Source organism: Bos javanicus, chromosome 12 (genome assembly GCF_032452875.1).
Source record: "Bos javanicus breed banteng chromosome 12, ARS-OSU_banteng_1.0, whole genome shotgun sequence".
NCBI lineage: Eukaryota > Metazoa > Chordata > Mammalia > Artiodactyla > Bovidae > Bos > Bos javanicus.
This window is the reverse complement of record NC_083879.1, coordinates 52,236,796-52,257,447: the sequence shown is the minus strand read 5'-3', so window position 1 is coordinate 52,257,447 and position 20,652 is coordinate 52,236,796. Positions and strand designations below refer to the sequence as shown.

Here is a 20,652-nt window from a genome sequence, read left to right as displayed (position 1 = left end):
AAGAGTCGGACACAACCGAGCGACTGAACTGACTGACTGACTGAGGGACCAAGTGTTTTTTGCCAGTGCATAGCAAACAACAATGTAATATTTTGTTATAATTCTTGGAAGGTACTTCTGAGTATTGTTTATGAGGTAGTTTGTGCTTTCATTGTTTTAACACACCTTAGGAAATCTGTTCTTTGCATCTCTATAGTAAAGCAGATAAAAGACACCCCATTTTATCGCTGAAGAAACTGAGTTTGAAAGATTAATTAGATTGTTTGGCCCTCATAGTTCATGTTGGTGACAGAACCACCTAATAGTACTCTTTCTGCAAAGTAAATAAACATGTTTAAGTTTTAGGTATAAAATTTGCTTTATTATCTGTTGAGTTGTAAGACATCTGTCAGTAGAGTTCTTTTTCTTTGCAGAACAGTATATATAGCTAAAGTTGAGTTTAGTGCTTTAAAATATGTGAAGATTACTGGAAAGTAATACCAGTAAGAATGTAGATACATTTTACTATCCTTTCCTAGATGTTATTAATGGTGGCACATGTTTTTATTTTGTTTTGATATTTGTGATTATTTATTCCCCAAAACAAAGCCTCTCTTTTGCACTGTGTCCAGGATCCCTGTTGAGATGCATTCTTCATAATCATTTGGCACTGTTAAATAGTCTTTAAGGAATGCCCTAGGGGGACAAGTGGTAACATAAAACTTAAAGAATTGCCAGTTTAAAGTTGTAAATTGCTTTCTTCTTATGTGTCATGGACAGTTATATAATAATGTCATTTGGATTTTATAATATCTTGGTTAGGTGGAAGTGAAAGCCGTTCCTGTTTCTCAGAAAAAAACATCTCTGCAACAAGAGCAAGTAAAGAAGCCTCAGAGGATTCCTGGTAGTCCTGCAGTACCACCTGCATCTTCTAATACCGACATGACCTTTGGCGGACTAGCCTCCCCGAAGCTGGATGTTTCGTATGAACCCATGATAGTGAAGGAGGCTCGATATATTGCCATAACAATGATGAAGGTAATTTATTTTACTTCCCCAAAGCTGGATGTTTCGTATGAACCCATGATAGTGAAGGAGGCTCGATATATTGCCATAACAATAATGAAGGTAATTTATTTTACGTCCCAGAAAAAGTTTATTTTTTACCATTCATTTATGTAGCAAACATTTCAGTTCCTGTGAAAATGCTTGTGTATTTTCAAATCACCATTATTTCTCAAACATACCCCTTCAAGACTCTGAGCTTATTATTGAGGCCCCCTTCAGCTTTGGGTTCTTCCAAATGTTAGGCTTATCTCTTTGGGTTTCTTCCCTCTTTGGGCTTGAGGCTTTTAGACAGATTTTTTAAAATTTTTGTCCCGTTTTTTTTAGTTAATCTTTAGAAAAGGCAGTGTTAATCTAAATTATCAAGATGGTCATTATTTGAAATCAAAGTTAGGAATTATGCTATTTTCAGAGAGCAGTGTGAGCCATTGTAGGCTCTCATTTGGAGGAATGACATAATTTTTGGTTTTATAAAGATTATGGTGGAATATGGAGAAAGTAATTGGGTGGGTAATCAAGAGACATGGTTTGGTTTAAGTCTGTTTAGGAGACTGCTGACTTAATCTGGTGAGATATGCTCATCCCTTGGACTAGTGAGTTGTCAGTCAATATAGATTCAGGAGATTTTTAGGATAAGTAAGACTTGGTGGCTAATGGGGATGCTGAAAAGAGAAAGAGGAAGGAAATAAAACGTTTTGAGCTTGAGTAGTAAGAGTGATAATATTGAAGGGGCAGTTTTGGGTTGAGGAGGATAACAGATTCAGCATTGGATGTGGTTTTAGATACCTCTGAAATATCCATCTGAAGATAGATAAAAAGAAGCTGAAACTACAAACCTGATGTGATCACAGTCTTACCTCATGAAAAGAATTGGAGAATCATCAGTACTTGGATTATTCATAAATTATGGAAGTAGGAGATGTCTATCTAACATGATGAGAAGAGAGACCTTCCAGGACAGGGTCCTGAGGAATGTCAGTAATGATGATGCTCAAACTTTTGTCCACATCAGAATCACCAGGAGCACTTACTTAAAAAGGAGATTTTCCTGTCATCCAAAGATTTAGATTCAGTAGGTCTAAAAAGAGGTTCCAGAATTTATATACATAAAACAAATATGCAGAATGATTTATATTCAAAAGCTGCACTTTGAGAAATGTTGATTTACTAGATTTAAAAAAAAAAATGGAGAAGGGAAACAAAAATGTTGGCAAGAATACCAGCCAGAGGGCTAGTATAAACTAGGACACCGATTTTTACCTTTGGCCCTTTTACCACTACGGTGCATGTGGTGACTCATTTAATTCCCATAACAACCCTATACATCACTGGTTTTTATTCCCATTTTACATATGTGGAAACCGAAGCATAGAGAGATTGAGTAAGTTGTCAAAGGGCACCCAAATGCCAGGGAGTCGGTTCCAGATTTTATCTCCTAACTACTTCCCCAGCTGCCTTATGCCATGGCTTGTAAGTCACAGAAAGCATATTAAGGAGCTTTAATGTTTTGCTGCAGAAGTGAAGTTTTGAAAAGGATCTAGCAGCGATCTTGACAGGAGCAGCTTTAGAGACATAGTTGGTTAATTAAATTGCAGTGAAGAGAAGGTGAAAATAGTATCAGTCTAGAGGGGTGAGATGGGAAGGGAGATGGGAGGGATGTTGAAGAGGGAGGGGACGTATGTATACCTATCGCTGATTCATGTTGGGATTTACCAGAAAACAACAAAATTCTGTAAAGCAATTATCCTTCAATTAAAAAATAAATAAAATTTATAAAAATTTTAAAAAGAGGTGATAATAGCTAAAGATAAAATGAGTGTACATTAGTCTTTCAAGATGTTTGGTTATAAAAAGAGACAGAGGAAATAGAATTGAGATAAGGCTTTAGAGTCTTGAGATTGAATATAGAAAGACATCTTTTAGTACTGATGAGGAGACATTTGAGAAGGACAATGAAGATACTCCGAGAGATAAAAAGGGATTGGCTGTAAATAAGAGAACTCTTACCTCTTTCACTGTACCAGGAGAGGGAAAATAAAATAAATTGCTAATAAGTTTATAGGTTGTGTGGCCAAGGGACTATTTATGATAGCAATTATATGTCTTAGATTGGAGATGGGAGTGATGAATCTTAGGATCAAGATTTTGAACCAAAGGGGAAAAAATGAAATAGTCATTGTACAGAATGAGGAAAAAGTAATCAGAAAAGATTTATCAGCCCTCCTTGGAGAATCAGTTGAAACTGAAGATCCTGTATTAGCAATGCAGTATGAGTCTTACGAACATGAAAAAAAATGATCATAATCATTTAGATTGATGTGGCATGGATGTTGTCCCAGATAATTCAACAAGCAAACAATGACTGAAAAGGAAGTTGGGCATCTTGTGGTTAAAGAAAAGTCAGTGGAATCCAGCTCATTTGGAAGGAAAATAAAAGTGGATTCAGGGAGAGAACTCTGGGGAGGGGAGAAGGACTAGAAGTCTTAAGAATAGAAACAGTTAGGAGTTACAGAGGCAGAAAACTGAGCAGGTAGTGTCACAGGTCTGTTACTTTCAGTGCGAGTGACTAAAAGTAGAAGTTGAGATGATTGAGGTTGAATAAATAAAGGGACTAAAAATTTAATAGTTTTGACTATTTTTTTTTGTTTGTTTTAGTTTTGACTATTAAAGAATTAAAGCTAAACATTCTCATTCAACTTTTCTTTAAAGAATTTAACTTCTTGCCTCCTTACCTCTCTAGGCATTCTTTTAGTTTCCTGGTAGCATACTTAAGTTTGTATAATTTCTTTTGAAAGTCGAGTTACCAGGACTGAATTCAGTATTTTAGGAATGTTCTGAGAGGCCCAGGATAGGGAAGTTACAGAATGCCATTCCCAAACTGTCTCTTAGAGATATTAATTCTTGTTTCAGGAAAGGAGATTTTCTTATATCAAACATTTACAGATAACTATGTATACTCCCTTTTGTACGTGAACAAGAGTTTCTCTAAGACACATATCTAGAAGTAGAATTGCTGGATTGTAGAACGTACTTGTAAAATTTATAGGCCCCTGATTTGTATGTCAGAATGTTAGGTGCTTCATGTTCTCACCCGCGTTTGGTTCTCACCAACACAATTTGATGACTGTGATATGGTTATCTTGTTTTCATTTTCATTTCCTTGATTTCTGGTTCAGTTGAGTAACTTTTTAAGTGTTTATTGGCCTTTCAGATTTCCTCTTCAGTGATTTGTCTTACTTACCTTTCTCTTGTGTTGTTTCTCTCTTTTGTATTAATTTGTTCTCTATGTTCTCTATGTATTATGGCTTTGTATCCCATTTTGGTTAAATGAATTACAAATCCCTTTCAGGTGAAGGCTGATCTTTGCCATTTCTTTATGGTGTCCTTGTTTTGGAGAAATTTAAAATTTTAATATGCTCAAAACATATTGTCCTTTTTTTCTTCTGAATTTGTTGATGTTTTGTTTGTTACATGTACATCTTTAACACACCTAGAATTTACTTTTGTAGGTGGTGTGATGTAGGTAATTGGGTTTTTTTGTTTTTCTCCTGTATGGATAACCAGTTGTCTCAGTACCATTTATTGAGTGTTCTGTCACTGCATTAGTTAAGAATGTTTCTAATGATTTTGTGATTCTTGATGGTCTCTTTCTTAAAGGTTTATGAAAATTACTCGTTTGAAGAACTGCGTTTTGCATCACCGACTCCTAAGAGGTAAGGATCATTTCCTCAAAGCTTAGCCAAGACATGTCAGCTGCTTACAACTAAGATCACCATGAGTTCCAACTTTCTTGTCTATTAAGGAAATATTTTATAGCATTTTAAAATTCCCAGTAGAGACTTACGACAGGTTTTATAATGTGTAGATTTGCAGGAAGCATTTATTTATATTGAACTATAAATACTGCCAATATGTTACATAATACTAAGGTAATACAGAAATAACTCGTATCTAAAAGTATATAAATTGGCTTGTTTTTTCTATTTTTATTTCCTTCTGTCCGTCACCTAATGGAGTGGCAGAGTGATTTTAATATATGTTGCACTTGTTATTGAACTTAGTTATGAGAACTCTGATTTTGAGCTCTGAGTAATTCTGTTAACTCCAAACTGAAGCATGTTTTTTTGGCCGACTGTTTTATTTGCTCATTAGGGGCTATTCCCAGGGCAATGGGAAATACCAGTTTGAAATTCAGAACAGAAATAAATTTTTGACCATCTTTATAGATACAGTATTTAAAATTGATGAATGATGAATGATCAACTGCAGAGATGACACTGAAAGAAAATAGCGGACCTAGACCTAAATCCTGGGGCAATCCTAGGTAGTCAGGAAAGAGAGAGCCGACAAAACACCTAGAAAGAGTGGCCAGTGAGATGCAAGAACAATCAGAAGAATGTTGCAGAAGCAAAAAGGTTTTTTAAAAAAGGAGGAGTTGTAAGTTATTATCGAATTCCACTGAGGATTGCTGAAGATAAAGAAACAGCCACTGAATTTGGGGACATGGTGGACATTGGTGACTGTGACATAATCAATTGCAAAGAAGTATTGGGAGCAAAAGCATAGTTAGGATAAGCGTTGGAAGAGAATGGGAAATGACATGGAGAGTGGTTGTTGACAATTGTTCAGGTAAGTTTTGCTGTAAATGGGGAAAGAGCTATGAGACTGTATTATAGGGAAAGGTATGGTATCAACAGGAGGTGTTTAAGATGGGACGTTTTGAAGTTTTTATAGAAATGAAACAAATGATCCAGTAAAGTGGGAGAAGTTAATGATGAACAAAAGAGAGCAAGAGAATTGTATCACTGAAGTGTTGAGTGAATGAGATCCAGAGCACAAATGGAGGGGCTGGCACTGGACAGGACCCAGGGCATTCCTGCCATTGTAACAGGAGGTAGAGCAAAGTAGATTGAATCTAATTGCAACCTTAAGGTTGTATCTGATTGCTTATGTTTTTCATCAGAAGAAACTTATGAGGTCGCAATCAGCTGAGAGTCAGAAAGAGGGGTGCTGGAGGTTTGTGGTGAGGAGGAAAGAGTGAATTTAATCATGGAGAGTAGGAAAACACCATGACAGGGCAGTAAGGTTGCTAGTCATTGTGATCATATAATCAGAAATTTAATGTTTGCTGATACATGTTCATGATGATGTCAGCTGTTTAACCAAAGTAAATACTCCAGTGTTCATCTTATTTCCTTTCAGACCCAGTGAGAATATGCTGATTCGTGTCAATAATGATGGCACTTACTGTGCCAACTGGACTCCAGGGGCTATTGGGCTCTACACTATTCATGTTACCATCGATGGCATTGAAATAGGTATTTTTCTAAAGTTGTGAGTTACTTAATGTAAAGAACTAGAATCAAAATCCTCTTTCTGTTCTAGCTTGCCCTTGTCCATGTATCACAGACGTGGACAGACTTCCTAACTTGTAGGGAGCGTCATGTCCTCCTTTATAATGAGTACTTAACTTGTGCATTTACAAGGTCTTAACATTTTAAAGTAATTTATGAGTCATTGTAGCCCTCATGACTCCTTTCCTGCGTTCCCTAGTGTGCCTAGTCAGTTCCATCTCCTCCGTGCTGCCCTGTAACCACATGCGTGCCTCGTCTCCCCGTCATGGTGCGTCTTCCTCTCCTGGCTGTGAGCAGCCTCTTTCATCTTTGGATCTCCCAGTGTGGTTCAGTGCCTGGCACACAATGAGTGCTCAGGAAATACTTGTTGAAAGAATGAATTTCTTTACCTTCTACTAACTTTGAAAAATATCTTACCTTTCCTTTGGGGATTAATCTTTCTCTACTCTTTTATTTTTTAATTATCCATATACTTGGACAGCAATTGGACAAGAAAGCTCTAAAAAGTTTATCAATATGGATTCCTTATAGCACTTATATTTTCTAATGCTCCTCAAGCAGATGGGTTCCTCTGATCAGGTAGATTTAGAATGCCCCATATATTTTAGTCTCATCTTAGATATTCATCCAATTCATATTATCATATTTGGAATTTTAAGACATTCTGAAATTAAAAATCCTCTCAATTCGTTTAATACTTATCATGAAACCTTTTCATGTAGAGAAGAGATAGAGGGGGGTAGAGATAAAAGTAATACTGTTCCAACATTCCGCCAAAATACCCTTTGGGAAACTTTAGTTTGTTTTTACAGTGAAGATAAAGAGGTGCTTTACCTTGATGTAACTGTAGACATATAGAATATGCATTAAATGTAGTGTAACTGTAGGATTGGGGCTTCCCAGGTGACAAAGTAGTAAAGAATCCACCTGCCAGTGCAGGAGACATGGGTTTGATCCCTGGGTTGGGAAGATCCCCTGGAGAAGGAAGTGGCAACCCACTTCAGTATTCTTGCCTGAGAAATCCCATGGACAGAGACACCTGGCATTCTACTGCCCATAGGGTCACAAAAGAGTCAGACCCAACTTAGCAACTAAAGAACAACCGTAGGATTAGATATATCAGATTCATGTGTACCATCCTAGACACCTTTAGCTGCAGCCTTTTGCTGTACTCTTTTATTTCAGAGTATCCTTAAAGCCTTTAGTTCAGCAGACTTCTGTTGGTTCTAAGTGAAACATTGTTCTAGATAAGACAGTTCCTGTCAAGTGAACAGCTTACTGATGATTGCAAGATAAAAGGGGCAAACAAGGTTCTCTCTAGGTCCTGTGGGAGCATCAGTGTGGCGTGTAGGAAGTGCTCCAGGGGATTCTAAGGGGAGGCCCGGGTTAGGAAAAAAAAAAGGAGGGGGGGGCAAACAAAATCACAGGAAGTAAAATATAAGAAGTGACATGCAAGGGATACAAATTACAGAAGTTCAAAAGTAGAGACAGTCAAGAAAGGTTTTATCTTTGCTGCTGCTGCTGGTGCTGCTGCTAAGTCGCTTCAGTCGTGTCCGACTCTGTGCAACCCCATAGACAGCAGCCCACCAGGCTCCCCCATCCCTGGGATTCTCCAGGCAAGAACACTGGAATGGGTTGCCAATCTTTGCTAATAGTGGGTAAAGAAAACTAACATAAATAAGAAAAATCCACTTATATTCATACATATTTTCTGGAATGACATTGAAGAAAAAGATTCATAGTCACTTAGAACCATTCATTTTCTTCCCTAACTTCTTAACTCAGCTTTCACCAGAGGTGACCAAACTGATAGTAGGCTAGGACCTTGCTTGACTGTAGGCAAGGACAATTTTCATTAGGATAATGATGATGCTAATAGCTAACATTTATTGAGTATTTAATATATATCAAAATTTTTTATACAATCTTATATATTCTATATGTATTTTTAAAATCATTTCATTCTCACAGCAGCTCAGTGAACTAGGTGCTGTTCTTAAAGAGTCAAACAGTTAATGACAGAATTAGGAACAATCAAGACTAACATGAGAGTCCCAGCTTGTAAACACCAAGCTTTGCTCAATCACACGAGGGTTTCTTTTTTTGTTGTTTTAAAATTTTCATTATTATTTAATATAGTCAGTGTATAGCCCCTCCTCTTTTCCTGAATCCCTGAGACTCCCCTTTGGAATCTCACAGTCATTTTTCCAAGTACTCGTCTATTTCTTAGCTGTTAAATATTAATTACCTTGAAGGACAGAATTCAGATATTTCTTTTAATTAAAACAGCCTGTGAATGTATATGAAGTTAGGTTTAAGGGTCTTCCCTCCCTTATATTCTCAAATGTTACAGTTCCCTTCCTTTTCTTACAGATGCTGGCCTAGAAGTCAAAGTAAAAGACCCACCAAAAGGAATGATACCACCAGGAACTCAGCTGGTCAAACCAAAGACTGAGCCTCAACCAAATAAGGTTAGGGGAGAATGAAATCAGAACATGAATCAGTCTGAAATTTATTAATTTTCTTCACTGATCCTTCAAGGTGGCCATCCAATGTCTAATACTTTCCTTATTTCAGTATTTGAATTCTAAGTATTCCTAAAGAAACTTGAAGACTAGTTCATGGTAATTCAAGTATAAAACTGTACTTTTTGGTTTCTTGGTATAATGCTATAGTAATTTATAGACTCTGTATACTTCCTGTTATTGAAAGTTTACAATTAACAAAACGTCTGTTGACATTAAAGTGTGTAAAGTTCTCAAGATTAAAAGTATCCTGTGCTGTTAAATTCATTTCCTAACATCTAAAGAGTAAGTGCTATAGGAATTTTAGTAAACTACTTATTAAAAAAAAAAAGAAACATGGGTAATAGAATTTATATCATACCTTCCTAAAAGGAAAAAAAGGCTCTTTTTTTTCCTTTTTATCATGTCTTCAAAGTTTAGAAATTAACTTATTAATATATAAATAATTTTCTATTTTTTTCAGTGATTTACAGTTTTATACTTAAAAATGTTCTCTTTATTGTTAAAAATAAGCCATTGTTATTTGCACAGGAAGACCAGCTACAAATAATTTTGGAAGCTTTCTCAGAATTATACTTTCAAGTCTGTTTATCTCTTACCACTTATAAGGTCTCTCTTCCATGATTTCCCTGTTTCATCTGTCTGTCTTTGCCTTTCTCAGGTTCGAAAATTTGTGGCCAAGGACAGTGCAGGGCTCCGTATCCGTAGCCACCCTTCTCTTCAGAGTGAGCAGATAGGCATAGTGAAGGTCAATGGAACCATCACTTTCATTGATGAGGTAATTTGTAAAGAAACACTTGGTAATAAATTTTGGATGAAAATTTTTTGCACTGTTTGCATGATATAAGGTTACTTAATTTTTTGTTAGAATATGTTTTAAGCAGTTTGGGTAGTATTTGGAAAATTGTTTCACAGAATTTAAAAATTTATTCATTGAGTTTCAAATATTGCATTTATTTTTCTTTATCAATAAATAACTAAAATTATATTTTTAGCATAAAAATTAACATACTAGTCAGAGCCAGTATGAGAATTCAGTGAAAATGAGTGGTTTTTCTTGAACTTTTAAAATGTTGTTTGCTTTTGTATGTGTTTATTGTATCACTTAACTTTGGACAGGACATTTTTCTAATAATACAATTATGTAACTTCTGATTATTAAAATCTAAATTGAGGGGAAGAAAGGCTTGTATTCTTTTGGGAAACCTCTGCTTTTATTATTGAAGTGTTTATCTCAAAGTGTGACTTCTTTGTGCTTTTACTTCTAAGTGACAATGTGTTTTATGATCTCACCATGTGGATTATCGTATTGCTTGGCTTGCTAGTTGTTTTCCTAAAAGGTTCTCCCATACTTATGCAAAAACTAGGTTCTTAATCTCCATGTCCACCATTATTTGCCTGCTTTGAGCCTTTCAGAACTTTGCTACCTTCCTCGGAGTGACAGGCGGGCATGGCTTGTTTCTGTTGCTTGTATCCCATAGATCCACAATGATGATGGTGTGTGGCTGAGGCTCAATGATGAGACGATAAAGAAGTATGTTCCTAACATGAACGGTTATACCGAAGCCTGGTGCCTCTCTTTTAATCAGCATCTTGGGAAAAGTCTTCTGGTCCCTGTTGACGTAAGTAAAAGGTGGTTTTAAAGAGGATTATAGGGGTACCCTGTCCTCATTACAGGGCTTTCTTTAATTAAGGCTTCTCAGTTCTGAGGTAAACCACAACTAAATAACTTCAAGTGCTTGAATTCTGAGAGCTTCTGTTTAATAAAGGTGAAGTTTGGCAAGGCTAAGGCCTTTAATACTATATAGTCCATTACAGGAGGAAGCAGTAAATTAAAACTAGGCCTACTGATTTCTTTCCAGGGAGACAGGGAATGAGAGTGGCTAATGAGAGTAGTTGACATTTTTTTTCCTTCCTTATTCACACTACTGTTTGGAATGAACTCAACACTAAAATTTAAGAATTCAGTATTACTATTCATTTCAAAAACACATATGATTTTTTTTTTTTTTGGTGGCGTTTTGTAATTTTGTGTGTTGTCTTAAGTTTGAATCTTTTCTTTCTTGGTGTATGATACTACCTCATTAAAACAAGGTGGATTTTTAAACTTGCAGTGCCATAGTGCTCTAGTTGAATCTCAGAGTCTGTGAGAGTTCTGTTAGCCTCTTTGAGAGATGCAGTGGAGTACATATAGCCAGTGCTCAAAAGTCACTAACTCTGATAGGAACCCATGGCTCTCTTTATAATTTGAGCAGAAATGTGTGATTTTTTTGTTTTCCTTTTCATGTCAACCAAATATATGACTTTACTGGAGATAGAAAGCTAAAGGAAGTAGCTCTTAGTATTTTCTAGTTTGACTTTATGTTGAAGAATGACATTAATGACATGACACTGCTAATATATACTACAGATAAATTTTTATTTTAAAAATAACCTTAGTATTTTAAACTAAGAATTTCTTTAAAAAGAATCAGTGCATAAAGCTCGCTCTATCAAATCAGTCCCTATGTTGTTTGTTTTTCTCCTTGATAGTCCAGAGTAATGTTCTCCAAAAGGGTGGTTATATAAAACGATGCTTTTGAAAAGAACATAATAGAACTTCTGTTTGGATTTATTAAACATTCTTTTTTCTGTTCTTTTGTATTTGTTTTATATAGTACAATGGGGAAAGAAGCTGTCTATATATTTTTAACTAATAGATGCATGATAAAGAAAGTCTAGAGAGTTTTGGTCTACTGCTTTTTTTTTGTTTTTTTGTTTTTTTTTAATCTGGGGCTAGAAACTTTCCCTTGAATGCTTTTAATCCATCTCTCATTATAGTAACCAAATATTCTTCAGGATAATGAAGATGATATTTTAAAGCAGTAATTACAGTAGCCATTGTGTTTATTTTGTTAGCAGTTTATATTTTAAATTTTGACCAATATAGGGTTTTGTGTATTTTAAGACCCTAATAGGGCATTATGTTAGATTATATTATCTTTACGACATCCTCTGCTTCAAAATTTTTTTTCCTAATTCCTTTGTGGCTCATTTGAGGAGGTACTTTTGGAGGAGGAGGATATTCATACAGACAAGACAAGAGAATAAACAAAGGTAGCAAGGATGAGCGGGAAGTATTCTGAATCCCGTGGCTTCGTTTTGGAATCCTCATGTTCTGTTACTTGATGCTTTTAAACTTTAGCCAAGAGATGGGTTTTAGCAGACAGTTGTGAGGTCAGAGAGAGAGGAGGTAAATGGAGTGAGCCATACAAATACTCGATGGCTTTCCACTGCTGTGTGAATGAAGAGGTTATCACTGACTTTATTGGAGACAGAAAGCAAAAGGAAGTAGCTTTTGGTATTTTCTAGTTTGTCTTTATGTTGAAACATGACATGAATTCTCTTTTGATGTAACTCAGAGTATCTGGTATCACTGAGAAGGCTGAGATTTTTCTGGTTCCTTAATTTTTAAGGATGATAGTGACTTGAGATCCTTATAAATTAAAAGATGCCAGTAGAAAAGGTGGGCATCAAAGATACAGAAAAGGAATCTGAAGGCTGAAAAAAGAGGAGAAAATGGAATTGAGGGCACACTGGTGAATTGTTTCTGTGAATGGGGAGATGGTGTGTGTGGCAGTAGGTAAGTTTTTAGGAATGAGGGAGAAAGGGAAGAGGTGAAAGAAACCATCATTTCCAGAGAAGAGAGAAAAGCCATTAGCTGAGACTAAAACAACTGAGTTATGTTAGAGAGTTTAGAAAAGCCGTAAGAATTTGTAGTAATATTTGAGAGAAACAGCACGATCTGACAAAGAAAACTACTTGTTTGGGGATTGTTGCACCAGGAAGGACCCAGTGAGACCACTGGATAGATGCATCCTGGAGACACCCTTCTTTCCCCATGGCCCTGAGTCTCCAGAATTAAAAGAGCCAGGAAAGCAGACAGTGCTGGCCAGAACTTCCTGGGCTGCTGAAATAGGGACAAAAGGAAATTTCAGGTGCTGATGAAAGAGCGATTGAGAGCACCAGCTGTGGGTTGCAGCTTAAGTTAGAAATGTGAAAGGATTAGTGGAGGGTCCAAGGGACTTGGAGGACTTAATAAAATGCAACAGTATAGTGAACGCACTGCACTAAAAGAGCTGGAAGGAGACAGGCAATTTGTGTGATAATGTAGCATATTTGAAATTGATTTCATACTTAGAGCATTTTATTGAATGAAATGGATCGTTAATGTGGCCACATCCACATATACAGGTGCTGGCAACACTGTGACCTGCGAGGTTTGAAAGTGAGTTTGTTTACCATCAGAGAAAGGGTCCCATTAGGTACAGTATAAAGTTATGGGACAAATGGGAATAATTAGCTGTTGGATCAGGAAGATGCCTAACATAGTTCTGGTATAAAAATAAGAGGACAGGTAGATGACCTAAATAAGGATTTGCATTGCATGTTTGTGACCAAAGAGGACAGAGGATATGTGTGACAACTGGCATGGGGCTTCAGACAGAACTGGTGTAAAGTTGCTTCAGTGTGGATGTTAGATAAAACTGGAGTCAGAGCCTGGCATAGGCAGGAACAGGCTGATTTCCCAGGGTTTTGATTTTCAGGACCAGGACAGGCCTCTTCGACAGTCAGTAAGCTTTTCATGAGTACCTTACTCTGCAGGACAGAGCATATGATTCCATCTCATCCCCTCAGGGAACTAATACAGCTAAAGAAATGTACTTTGCTGCTGCTTCCTTTGCATCTCTTACTTCTTTTACTACTGGAGAAATAACTTGCCACCTACTTTGCCTTTTTATACTTCGTTGGTGAATGAATCAGCTGTCAGTTATGGCTAACCATTGTAAAAACTATTCAGTTAAACAGAAAGCTGGCAGGTTTGAAATAAAATTAGAGATTATCAAGGACTGATGCCACTCACTTAAAAAGATGCAAAAGTACCAAAAAGTTTCCTTGAGCAATCTTTACGTTACCGTGTTCAACTTTGTCTAGTTAAAAGAATTTTGTGTTCACATGAATGGATGTACCATATTTGGAGCCTGACTCAAGCAAACTGATGGGGAGAATAGGGGTAGGGATTGGAAACTGAACACTGAATATTTGATGATCTGTTTTTTAAAAAGATTACCATAAATAGCCATATTTAGAATAAACTTTAAAGTGATTTTTGTTACCGTGTCCTGTTTCTGTACTCATATTGCAGAACACTGGTTTTCATTGTAGATATGTTCTTTAGCCACATTTTGGCCTGACTGGCAGTAGTTCTATTTAGATGTCATTGAAAGTAAAAGTGTTAGTCTCTCAGCCCTGTCTGACTCTTTGTGACCCCATGGACTGTAGTCTGCCAGGCTCCTCTGACCATGGGGTTCTCCAGGCAAGAGTACTGGAGTAGGGTGCCTTTCCCTTCTCCAGGGGATCTTCCCAACCCAGGGATCAAACCTTGTTCTCCTTCATTGCAGACAGATTGTGTACTGTCTGAGTCACCAGGGAAGCCCTTAAATGTCATTAATTTACTAAAAAATAATGACACCCTAATTTGGTTCAAATATGACTTTAGTAATGCTCTTGTTTAGAGATTAAATAGCATTAGACATTCATATTATGAGTGTTCTTTCTAAAACGACTTTTAAATCAGTGGAAAGAATCAGGATAACTATGAAGAACACAGATACTTCCTTGTGAGGTACTCATGGTCTGTTAGACTTATTGCCCCTTTTAGAATACACTGTTTAACGTTACATTTTAGTCTCTGTTTATGTTATTTCATTTGTCTAAAATGCTTTTGCTTCCTTTCCCCCCCCACAACTTTTCTAATACTTTCCTAATTGGCCAGGCTCAAAAATTTCTGTTGACATTGTTCATCCATGTAGTTAGTTATCACTTCACTAATTGTTCATTCAGCATATGAGTCCCTACTATGTACCAGACACTAAGCTGGGAAAAAGGTGTTGGGTGAAGAGGCAGAGGGGAGGGGATACAAAATAATTAAGAGTGCAATTCTTGTCCTTAGAGTGCTCGCTGTGTAATGTGATAAATGTACAGTATTCACAGAGTTAAGTTGCATGATGATGAGTTACAGAATGGCTTCACTTAGGAGGTGACATTTGAGGAGGTTTCAAAGAAAAATTGCCATAAAAGAGTTAAGGAATTTCACATTAGAGAATCAAATGTCCAAAGTTACGAAGTCATGCTGCGTTTGGTAACTAATAGTTAATAAGGGTGAAGCATGAATTGAGGACAGAAAGATTCTACATACTGGGGAAATTAACTTTCTCCCTTCCTGCTCAGGTAGCACTTTGTAAAAGCAGAAAAGGCTTACATCTTTCTCCAGCTACTCATAATGCCTAGTTTATTTTCCTTCTCTTTAGCCCAGTTGTATTTATATACCTCTTATTTCTGTTTCTAATCTCCTTAAGGGTTAGGACTCACTTAAGATCCCCTGTTACTCCTGTTTGTTTCTTCCAAAGTGTTAAATATTTCATTTAGTTTGTGGCAGACTTTCAACATTTGTTGAATGCTAAATTTTAATTCTTAACATTTGATATGATCATACTGCTTAAAATAATTTCTGACTGTCTTATGCTGCTTACCTTTATTCTCTCATTTAATTTTCAGTATATCCATTTGATGTTAAGTTTGTATTATTCTCATTTTTCCAATGAGAGAAGAGAACTATTCTCCCAAGATCATAAGTAGTAAGTAGTGGAGCTAGTTCTAAACTCCAGTCCATATAATTCCAAAGCCCATGCTTGTGTGTTTAGTCTACCTTCATCTAGTGAAGACATAAGGGCAAATACAGTTGTAAGAGGATAAAGTAAATATAGCTGTAAAAATCATATTATTTTGGCTAGAATTCCACAATTAAATAAATACGAATGCTCATAACCCTAATGGTTAAATGAGAATGAATACTGTGATGTATGTTCAAGGATACCTGGGGAAAGCTGATTTTAAATTAAAATTCTTAAGATTTGGAAACTGCACATTAAGCTAGTAGAATGTTTCATACACCAGGGAAAATAATAAGTTTAAAAAGAGAGAAAAAATAATTTATGCACATGATGTGGGAAACATTTGAGTGCCTGTGATAGAGCCTAAATTTTTTGGAAAGCAAGTTTACTTCTATTACAAAAATAGATACTAGAGATTTGAAATTTATAGGCATGCTTCATTGTCTACTTTGTCATAAATGAGGTCTTTTAACATTGTGAGGTTGAGTGACAAAGTTTATATCAAGGAAAGTAGATGATACCTCATTAGAAATATTCACAGATATATTTACAATGCTAATATTATTCAAATTCTTATAGAAGCAACTTGAGTCTCCATGCAATTATACAAACCACTTTCTACCTACTTAGGCTGATTGATGTTCACATATAGAAAGTTGGTTGATTTTTCTAAATTTGGGGACTCTGAAGATTTGGAGGAGAGAAGGAAAAATATCATTTGATATTCTCTCATATAACATTACTCAGAGTACTTGGTAAAATTAGCATATATTTCATGCCTTTTATGTCCAATTTAATTCTTTTGGGATACCTAATGATGCATGGTAGTCACAGCTTTAATATACCTCAGATTTATTAGTTTTGTTTTCTTAGCAAATTTGTGTGTATGTGTATGCATAGACCTGTTTTTCAGTCTTAGTAAATACTAAATATTTACTTAATACACCGTTAATAAATATGTTGTCCTTAGATGGGTGTCAAAAGCTTCATTTCATTCTTAAGCTTGACATTTAAGTTTCCTAAACAGAATGGAATTGAGGCCTTTAAAATAACACTGTCACAACATACACTATATGTTGTATTTAATTCTCCTGAGATACTTACCTTTTTCATTTTAAAAATGGTAATTCCTAACTCTGTGCTCAAGCATTGGGAATGTTTGGTCATGTATTTCACCATAAAAATTATTCTTTGATTTTGTCTCTTCTATGCCTTGAAGCTTATTGTCTTAAAGCTGCAATTTGGTGCTCATCAATTTAGTTAGATTTTTAGCATACTTTAGTTTTCTAATTTTATTTGGCAGAACTTTTTTGCCTTCAGAATAGTCTTTGAGGATAAGATGACTTAGATTATTGTAGATATGTGTGTATTTGTGTATGTATATATATGTATATACATACATATGTAATGGTACTCATTAGTCTATAAAATTATACAATATGAAAACTAATTTATATGTTTTAATGGTGAGAAATTGAGACTTTGAGGAAATTAATATTTTCATGCATGTTTATATCTTTAGATTAAGTTTCCCTGTGTTTTCAAAAGAAACTATGCAGTATATTTTATTTTTAAACTTCAGTTTTCTGTTTGGTGCTTTTTTGATACTTGATAAATGCAGTATTGTTAAGATACCACGTTTTAAAAATAGCCTTACAATAAACCAGTATACACTAAGAATTTTCTACAAATGTAGAACAAAGCAAAAGAAGTGTCAAATTTGAATCCACATATAATTAACATGTACAAATTGTATTGGCAATTTGTTACATTGGTTAGCAGTTACATCACTTTAAGGTATCTCAAGCTATTTCAAGTTAGCATGAGGGCATATTAACTCATGCTGTCAGACTCACTGAGTTTAAACACTGAAATAAATATAAAATTTTTGAAATTTTCAGTCACCACATTGCTTCTTTATTCCTAACTCAATCTGCATTACTTCTTACAATGTTTTTCACATTGCTTTTAATAGTAGAAAAAAATTATGCTAAAAAATAGAATATGCTAAAAAACATTGACATTGTTTTAGTCCAAAAGTCTGTACCACTATTCTCTGAAAAGGAGAAAAACCTTTGAGCAAATACTCCACAAATTCTTATATACATGGATGAACCAATAAGGACACTTTTTAACCCCCAAAATGGCATTTCAGAATGCTTTGCAACATGTATCCACTTCACCTAAAGAGAAAGTACCCTGTCTGCTATCTATTTTTAAATGTGGAGGGAGCTTTGGTTTTTGGTTTTTGTTTTGCATTTATCTGTAGACACATTAATAGAAGCACTTTTTCCCTGGCTTTTATATGTCTCATATGTCTGTGTTAGCATAGGTGTATGTATATGGATATGTATCTATATCTGTCCATATACGTATATACATGAGGAAGACACAAAACTGGAGAATATGAAATAAATTCCCATTATGTAAAATGGCTTATAGTTGGTTGGGAATTTTGTTGTTCACAACTTTCATTGACATTTTTAATGTCCTCTTTTTTGTATTTATATAAGCAGTAAAATTGTGTAATTGCTAGTTTCTGAAAAGATTTTCAGTTCAGATCAAGTAAATATATTTAATAGAATGATATATCTATGTAGATGTATATCATTTTAATTGTCATGAAAACATTTTGTGAAAATGTTGATTTTTCTGGGACCATGTTGCTGTGAATTGGTTGTTCCTTAACAGAATATTTTTAGACTGTATGTAGAGATTCTAAATGTTCTGTGCATTTCCTAAACTTTTGAGATGGAGAAAACTAGGTCTACCTTTTGATAAAAATTCAGATTGTTTTTTTCTCTGTTTTTCTTACCAAATTTGCTGACAGCTTTCAGTAACATTTCCAAGTGATTTTTTTCCCCCACTTATAGAAGAGAGCAAAAGTGAAAAAATGAATTAGACTTTTTTTACTTTCTGATTTTTTTTTGTACTTAAAAAAGTAATAACAAGTTCACATATACTAATTACATGCGCTTATTATTCGTAGTACTAGTTACACTATCTATACAATCTGCATTCTTCACCTTGTCTTTATAAACAGCAGACTGTTTTTTTTTTTTTATCATAAAACAAATCTGGCTTTACTGGAACAGATACGTCAATACGTCAGTCATTTAAAGGAGTTTTAAGTTGTCCTTCTTGCACTGTCTGAAGCTTGAAATCAATGTCTAACTCTTAATTGTAGCAAATGGCATGACACACTATATCCATGGAGAGCTTTTGACAAAAACTTACGTATGAGAATTTCTTTGCTGTGTGGTTTACTCAGGTGGCTTCAGTTTCCCTGTAGTGAAATAATACTCTGGTGCTGGTGCTGGCGTACAGAACTTTGTTACTCCTGTGAACGCGTCTTCTGCAGATCATCTCCTGTTCCCTTTCTTTGTTGATATTTTTCTTTCCTAAACTTTGTCACTCAGAATATCTTTAATGCTAGCCCAGGAGTCAGGGATTTGGACGTATTTGCATGGACTTCCAAAGCTTTTTTCCCCCAGGTGAGTTAACTGTAAGGAACAATCATACATTGTGCAGGTATTTCAGCATGTATAACAAATTTTACATTATATCTTTGAAGCCTGTGCTTAAGATTAATTTTTTTTTTTTTTTTTTTGCTGAAAACAATTTACATACAAAGTACTGCAATTGAGTTTGCCCATAAACCCTTTCCCTCTATTTCTGCCAAAGACTGCATTATTCAACTTTTACTTGACTTCAGATTTGCTATATTTAATTTTATGACTAGTTTCTCCAGCAATTGTATACAAGTCTGGCTTTTTCAGACCTCGCTTATTAAGTGGGAGAATTTCAACCCCACAGCTATTCTGTTTTTTCCGTAGCCTTGCTCAGTGCTGTTTTGAATATTCATATAAGAATGGGATGGAATTGCAAGGAGCAAAAAATAACATTGCAGTTCATCAGTTTCATATGATGGTGCCCAGGTCTTAAATTTCTGTATTAAATAAAACGTGAATTTTAGAATTGCTTGAGAATAACAGACATAGTTCTGTGATTTTAGGTCTATCAGTTCTTTTTATACTGTGCAGTATTTTTAAAAAAGGATAAACTTCGCTGTACATTTATTAATGTATATATTTCTTTAATCAATAAAATATTAAATATTTTAATACAGTCTTCATATGTTGTCAATTCAGTAAAGAACTTGCTGTTATTATTAGTTTTTGCCAAGACTTTTCTCTCACTGTTACCCTGAGTGGTCAAATGAGAAATGTTGTCAAAACTTAATTAAATGCTCAAGATGTATCATAAAGACCAGTGAAGATGTTTTTTCACTAAATCTATTACTATTGGCTTAGTTTTTACATCATACCATGTAATTTTTAAAACATCAGTTGTACGTATGACTAATTTTACTCTTAAAAAAAACTATGAAATAGTTGTGTTTGCTACAACTAAATGATGTATTTGCTAAAATTATTTATTTCTAGACATTTTAAATGTTTACTGAAAACCTGGTGAATAAAATAGCCCAATTAAAGTTTAAACCTTACTCTCGATTTTATTTTGAATACTGTCTTTATATTCTTATAGGTGTGCACATGTATAAATTTTTACAAATATGCAAAAATAGGTATATAAATGCATATTTTATTTTAGATTTAAAATTTTTCAAATAGTTAAAATTCTCATTTTCATGAAATTGTCAATGAATAACTGAGTGTTAGATTAATACGATACAAAATTGTAGAAAATGTAAGTAAATATTGTCCATTCCTTGTATTTGTGTAAGTGAAAATTGATGATTGTTCATCACCACAGTGAGATTTGCAAGATATTATGTGAAGGTTAATAATGGATTTAAAAATTTCCAGACCAATCCTATATTGAAGTCACAGGTACAGAGAATTTTTGAATCTATATTTTTTAACCTTATGATTTTATTTTTAATTTCTACTACATAATGGACATCTATACATATCTTTTAGAATGATACTTCTCTTAGAGATAGAGCTATTCAGTCATATTTTATCTTGCATAATATATTAGATTTTTAAATTT

The 20,652-nt window shown here is 34.8% G+C and overlaps 1 protein-coding gene across 20 annotated transcripts in view; it reads left to right on the top strand.

Annotated features, from left to right (window-relative positions):
- MYCBP2 (MYC binding protein 2) overlaps positions 1–20,652 on the top strand; it is a 266,865-nt gene that overhangs the window by 179,805 nt on the left and 66,408 nt on the right. For all 20 annotated transcript variants that reach the window (XR_009740049.1, XM_061435145.1, XM_061435153.1 and 17 more), the window contains 6 exons: positions 802–1,017; positions 4,702–4,757; positions 6,247–6,362; positions 8,772–8,869; positions 9,585–9,701; positions 10,405–10,545. Coding sequence is in view for 19 of the 20 variants with exons in the window: in XM_061435145.1 (XP_061291129.1) it covers positions 802–1,017; positions 4,702–4,757; positions 6,247–6,362; positions 8,772–8,869; positions 9,585–9,701; positions 10,405–10,545 (744 nt within the window). In the remaining variant the exon portion in view is untranslated. The remainder of the gene's footprint in view (positions 1–801; positions 1,018–4,701; positions 4,758–6,246; positions 6,363–8,771; positions 8,870–9,584; positions 9,702–10,404; positions 10,546–20,652) is intronic.